Genomic DNA, 6,000 nt, shown 5'->3' with positions numbered 1-6,000 from the left:
TTTTTTTTTTTTTTTTTTTGAGAGGTTTTTGCTATAGGGCGCGTCCGCCTGCCAGAAAGACAGAGAGAGACAGAGAGATAGAAAGCGAGAAATCACCCCCCAGGGGGGATGGTCACGCCGCAATCTCTTCTCCTCCATTCTCCTCCTGGGATCTTGGGCATGCACGCACACGTGCCCAGCATGAGTTTAAGCCACCAGGTCCGGGACTCAAATCATTGTCGGCTACATAGGAATCCAGCGACATAGCCATTACGCTAACTGCTGGTCCCTCTCCTATGTTTTTGATACTGTTTAGGCACAGAGGATAAAGTAGTCACCTAGACAGAAAGTGTTTCTCTCCTATAGACCAGTGGTCCTCAACTTTTCTGGAACCAGGGACTGGTTCCGTGGAAGACAATTTTTCCACAGACTTGGGGTGGAGTGGTAGGTGGGGGTGGGGTGGTTTCAGGATGAATCAAGTGCATTATATTTATTGTACACTTTATTTCTATTACTATCATGTTGTAATATATAATGAAATAATTATACAACTCATCATAATGTGGTATCTGCAGCTGCTCCCCACCACTAGCGTAACGCCTCAGCTCCACCTCAGATCATCAGGCGTTAATTTCTTATTTATTTATTTTTTGGGGGCAGAGGTTTTTGCTATAGGGTGTGTGCACTCGCCAGACAGACAGAGACAGACAGAGACAGACAGAGAGACAGAAAGTGAGAAACCACCCCCCAGGGGGAATGGCCACGCTGCAATCCCTTCTCTTCCACTTTTCTCTCGGGATCTTGGGCATGCATGCACACGTGCCCGGTGTAAGTTTTAAGCCACCAAGTCTGGGACTTGAACCATGGTCGACTATGTGGGAGTCCAGCGACATAGCCGTTATGCTAACTGCTGGTCCCATCAGGCATTAGTTTCTCATAAGATATGGAAACCTAGAGCCCTTGCAGGTGCAGTTCACAATAGGGTTCAGTATCTTACAAGGATCTAATGCCACAGCTGACTGGCAGTGTGAGCGATGGGGAGTGGCTGTAAATACAGACAAAGCTTCACTCACTCACCCTCTGCTCACCTCTTGCTGTGTGGCCCATTTCCTAACAAGCCATGGACGGGTCCTGGGAATTGGGTACCCCTACTATATCCTCAGTCTACATGACTGGACAAATTGGAAAGCGACTGAAAATTGAGCTCTTGTGAATTTCTGTCTAAAATTGCAAAAGTAAAGAGACTGACATTTGATAAATCAGCTAACTTTTCTTGAGGTGAAGGATAGCCTGATTTTTGGGTAGTCACCTAGATTACTTGTCTACCTAGTAATTTAAGACCATGAACAAAAGCGAACTCACCCATTTAGGTTGCTTCATGGCAAATAAATATTAAGTTGTTGGGGAAGTAGTGACATATTTTTCTGTTTTTCTAAGCAAAAAGTGTGCTGTGATTTTCTCGACAACCCAATAGTTTTTTTAAAAAATCAATTTAACCAGTTATTCTTATTATGAAGATAATGAACTTGTTTCGGTAAATTTTTTTAAAGTTGTAATGGATTTTGTTGGGAAATAGTAGTATTATTACTCTGTTTATTTAACATTGATTTTTTTATTTGTGCAAATTAAGACAGATTATCCATTCTTAATTTTTTTATTAACAGACAATGATTTCAAGTACTGATTTGATTAGAAATAATTGTAATTTTTAAAATGTCAAATTTTAGAAGGGAGCGTTAATTAAGACTCATAATTAGGAATTACTAGTATCTAATACTGTTTTCTTCCATGCAGGTACTTTCCATTGCTTGCATCATGATGTTCTCGTTAGAAAGTTATCATTTGTTATATATATATATATATTTTTTTCTAGGTCAGCTCATTTCGGATCAAGTGGCAGAAATTGTATCTAAATATGACCCCAAAGTTTACAGCATCAAGTATAATAACCAATTAGCAACTCGGACTGCACAAGCCATTTTCGATGACAGTTATTTGGGTAGGTAAAACCAAGACATGAGTTTATTTTGCGGAGTTGTGGTGTATTTGTCTTATATTTGTATATGTAACTTTAAGTAGAAAACTTTTATGTTATATAGATTACGATTTTTTTAAAGAGAGGAATGTATAATTTCAAATTGCTGTCGAGTACTTAGATTATGTTACATTTAAAAAATTATAATTTGATAAAGAGATTACTTATGCAGTGTTAATGATAGCTAACATTAAGATATAATTGTTCTGTTCTGGGCATTGTTCCAAGTACTTTATCTGTATTAACTCATTTAATCCTCATGACAGACCTGTTAAAGTTTGCTGTTATTATTTCCATTTTGTAGAGGGAAACACTGAGGCACGGAGGCAAAACAACAGGCCTCAAGTCAGTCACTAGTGACTCTCTGTGCTGAGATGATCAAACCCAAGTGGCCTGACTCCTGAACTTTGTTCACTTTGTCAAGCTATAGTTTTGGACTTTAGGAATAATAGCATGATTTTCTTTCTCTTTACATTTTTCTTTCATTTATTTAAACAAGACGCACATGAGAGAAATTGTACTTGCTGGTATTTGTTATTCCCTTATGATACATTACAAATTTATCCTTTTTAATAGACTTTTTCAGAAGTTAATCAAACAATCTTATTTTTCTGATAGAGTTATGCTATTTGAGTATTTAGCTCGATTATTTTCTTTAAGATTTATTTATTATACACTTGTTTATCTGTTACCCCAAAAGGCCAAACTATTACATAGTTAGAGGAGTTGAAAATACCTTCAAGGAGAACCTACCCAGTAGGCACACTGACGGTAACTATTTGTGTCCTGATGCTCTCTCACGTTTCGTTCTCCATGTAGGTTATTCGGTAGCTGTTGGAGATTTCAGTGGTGATGGCGTAGATGGTATGAAGCACTTGAACTATACTTATTTTGTTTTAAGTTTGGATGAAGAATTTGAAATTTTCAGCAACTCAGGAGTTCTGAAACTGTCATTAGGGAATATACGGAAAAAGTGAGAGAGACGTTAGTACATGCAGGCAAGGCCAAACCTGTTCTGTCAGACTTCCTCTAGCGGTTGCTGAAACTGAGACCCTGCTCTTGGCCTCAGGCTCTTTCCCCTCCGCTATTTCCCGACCCCCAGCACTGTCAGCGGTTTCTATCAGCTTCCTTTTTGTTTTCTTGGAAAGACTTAGTTTCTTCTTTCTTTAGGTATAATATGTAATGTCTGGAGTGTTATCCTTTCTTCTTTTTATCCATTTATCTTTATGAGCCCAACGTAGGAATCACAGAGTTTTCCTTCATTTTGGGAGCTTTTTTTTTTGCCACTGTTACTTCTTTCCCATTTTGGTTTGTTGTTATTTCTTATTACTGTAAATCATACTTTTCTTCATTCCTAGGTCCCTTTACTTTTTCTTTGTTTTACAAGAGTACAAATGACTTGAGGGTTTATTCGCATATTCTTGAAAATCATTGTATTTTTGTAAATTTTCATTTTATAGTTTAAAATTAGGGGGTTGTTATGAAGTACCAATTTTTAAAAGTCTGTTGTTTATATCCTATCAATATGTAGAGCTATTTGAAAGTCATTTCCTATGGCAATTTCCAAATATACTCATTAAAATTAGTAATTAAGGTTTCTTGTGTTTTTTTCCCCCAGACTTTGTTTCTGGAGTTCCAAGAGCAGCAAGGACTTTGGGAATGGTAGGAAAATTAAATTCTTTTTTGAAAATCTCTGCATTGTCTTCTATTTTACTGTTCCTCATGCATATACTTTTTTTTTTTTCTGTACAGGTTTATATTTATGATGGAAAAAACATGTCCTCCTTGCACAATTTTACTGGTGAGCAGGTATGCTTTTAAAATGTCACCCTGTCCATTATAAAACAGTATATATTCAATGGAGAAAATTTAGAAAATAAAGTGAAGAAGTTATCTATCATCCAGTTAAATAAATAATCCATCACACCATTGTCATTTCAGCATATTTCTTTTATTTTTGTATTTGACTTTGATGTGTAAGCAAAAATTAGTTTACTCTAAATTATTAGTATAATCTTTTTAGAAAAATTTTAGGAGGAGAGAGAGATCAAGAGAGAAAGAGGGAAAAAGAGAAACATAGGTTTTTTGTTTCCTTTTTTTGGAGAGGTTTTTGCTATAGGGCACATGCGCTCGCCAGACAGACAGAGACAGAGAGACAGAAAGCGAGAAATCACCCCCCATGGGGGATGGCCACAATCCTTTCTCCTCCATTCTCCTCTTGGGATCTTGGGCATGCATGTACACCTGCCCGGTGTGATTTTAAGCCACCAGGTCCGGGACTCGAACTGTGATCGACTACGTGGGAGTCCAGCAACATAGCCATTATACTAATTGCTGGTCCCGAGAAACATAGTTATTTTTGATAGGGTCTTGTCCTTGTGATCCCTTGGTCCTGCCTTCCAGTTATCTATGATTACAGGCACACGCCACTGTTTCCAGATTGGTTTTGTGGGACCAGAAACTGAACCTAGGCCTCTTACGCAGCTCCATCCTGGTGCAGTGGGACCCTGCCATTTACACCTCCACAGCTGGCCCTATTCTGTACTTTAAATTTTGTATTTTGCTTTTTTTCACTCAATATTTAATTATCTGCATTTTCTTATGTCTTAAACTTTTTCTTGGAAGTATCAAAATAGTTTACTGATTCCATTATATTCAGTATTATAAGTCTTAATATTTCACCTTTATTTATACCAGATTAATTTTTTTAAGGAAAGCTTTTTGTAATTGTATGTTATGGCTTATTTTTGTTTGTTTTGTTGTTTTTTTAAGGAAATCCAAAATCAAGTTACACACGTATAGAACCATAGAAACTCTCTTTCTTACTAATTTTTTTCTTTAAGAAATGATCTGTGTCTTTAAATTTCACAAGGTACAAAATAAAGCACGGCACAGATGTACTTACTGTAGATGTAATAAGCAAACTTTGTGTTACATGAACTAAACCATTCTTCAATTAAAAAGCTCAGTATTCTCCCTTTATTTGCAGTTTTATTATCCACTTTCTATAGTTCCAGTTACCTCTGAACAACCTTGATCTGAAAATGGGTGAATAAAGTTCACTAAGATATTCTAAGAGACTGGGACCAGTTGATATCATGGTGGTTAATGCAACTGGATCCCACATCGCCAACTGTCCTGTTCAAATCTCAGACCTGGCAGCTTGAGAAACTTGCCAGGCATATGTGTATATATGATTAAAATCCCAAAAGAAGGGAAAAATGGAGGAGAATGGATTGTGGTGTGACCATTCCCTGTTGGGGGTGCTTTCTCACTTTCTCTCTCTTTTTCTGTCGTCTATGAGTGTGTGTCTTCTGGCAAATTAAAATTAAAAAAAAAAATAAGTAAATAAGTAAGTTTTAAAATTTTTCAGTCATAGTGAATAGAACAAAACTTGCCTCAGTAAAAACCATCCTTATACTTTCAGGCCTAACATGCTGAGAGACCAAGGCCCAAGAATAAAATTCTCTTAAATTCCAGTCAAAATGGCACTGCCCCAAACAGTGCACTTTTCACATAAGTTCTGATCTTGTCGTTGAATATGGAAGAATATGTCTTTCATTTTTTCAATTATGCTGTTGCAACCAAAATAAAAAATATAGCACTGTAGGAATCTCCCTTATCATTCCCTCTTGTTATCTCCATTAATCAAACTTTGTCAGATCATTCTTGGGACCAGCAGTTATCGTAATGGCTATGTCGCTGGACTCCCAGTAGTTGACCGCGATTCGCGTCCCAGACCCGGTGGCTTAAAACTCACACTAGGCGCATGTGCGTGCGTGCCCAAGATCCCGAGAGGAGAATGGAGGAGAAGGGATTGCAGCATGGCCATCCCCCCGGGGGGTGATTTCTCGCTTTCTGTCTCTCTGTTTCTCTCTGTCTGTCTGGCGAGCGCACGTGCCCTATAGCAAAAACCTCTCCAAAAAAAAAAAAATAAAACATAAATTAAAAATAAATAAATAAATAAATCATTCTTCACCTTAGTT

The 6,000-nt window shown here is 37.4% G+C and overlaps 1 protein-coding gene across 1 annotated transcript in view; it reads left to right on the top strand.

Annotated features, from left to right (window-relative positions):
* Nucleotides 1-6,000, top strand: part of ITGAV (integrin subunit alpha V) — a gene marked incomplete at its 5' end in the record, with an annotated part of 108,538 nt that overhangs the window by 53,404 nt on the left and 49,134 nt on the right. Inside the window, 4 exon segments of the mRNA XM_006164905.3 lie at nucleotides 1,853-1,978; nucleotides 2,834-2,878; nucleotides 3,633-3,676; nucleotides 3,767-3,823. Coding sequence (XP_006164967.1) covers nucleotides 1,853-1,978; nucleotides 2,834-2,878; nucleotides 3,633-3,676; nucleotides 3,767-3,823 — 272 coding nt within the window.

Source organism: Tupaia chinensis, unplaced genomic scaffold (assembly GCF_000334495.1).
Source record: "Tupaia chinensis unplaced genomic scaffold, TupChi_1.0 Scaffold143757_1, whole genome shotgun sequence".
NCBI classification, from domain to species: domain Eukaryota; kingdom Metazoa; phylum Chordata; class Mammalia; order Scandentia; family Tupaiidae; genus Tupaia; species Tupaia belangeri.
The sequence above is the reverse complement of the archived record's forward strand: the minus strand, read 5'-3'. Positions and strand labels throughout refer to the sequence as shown.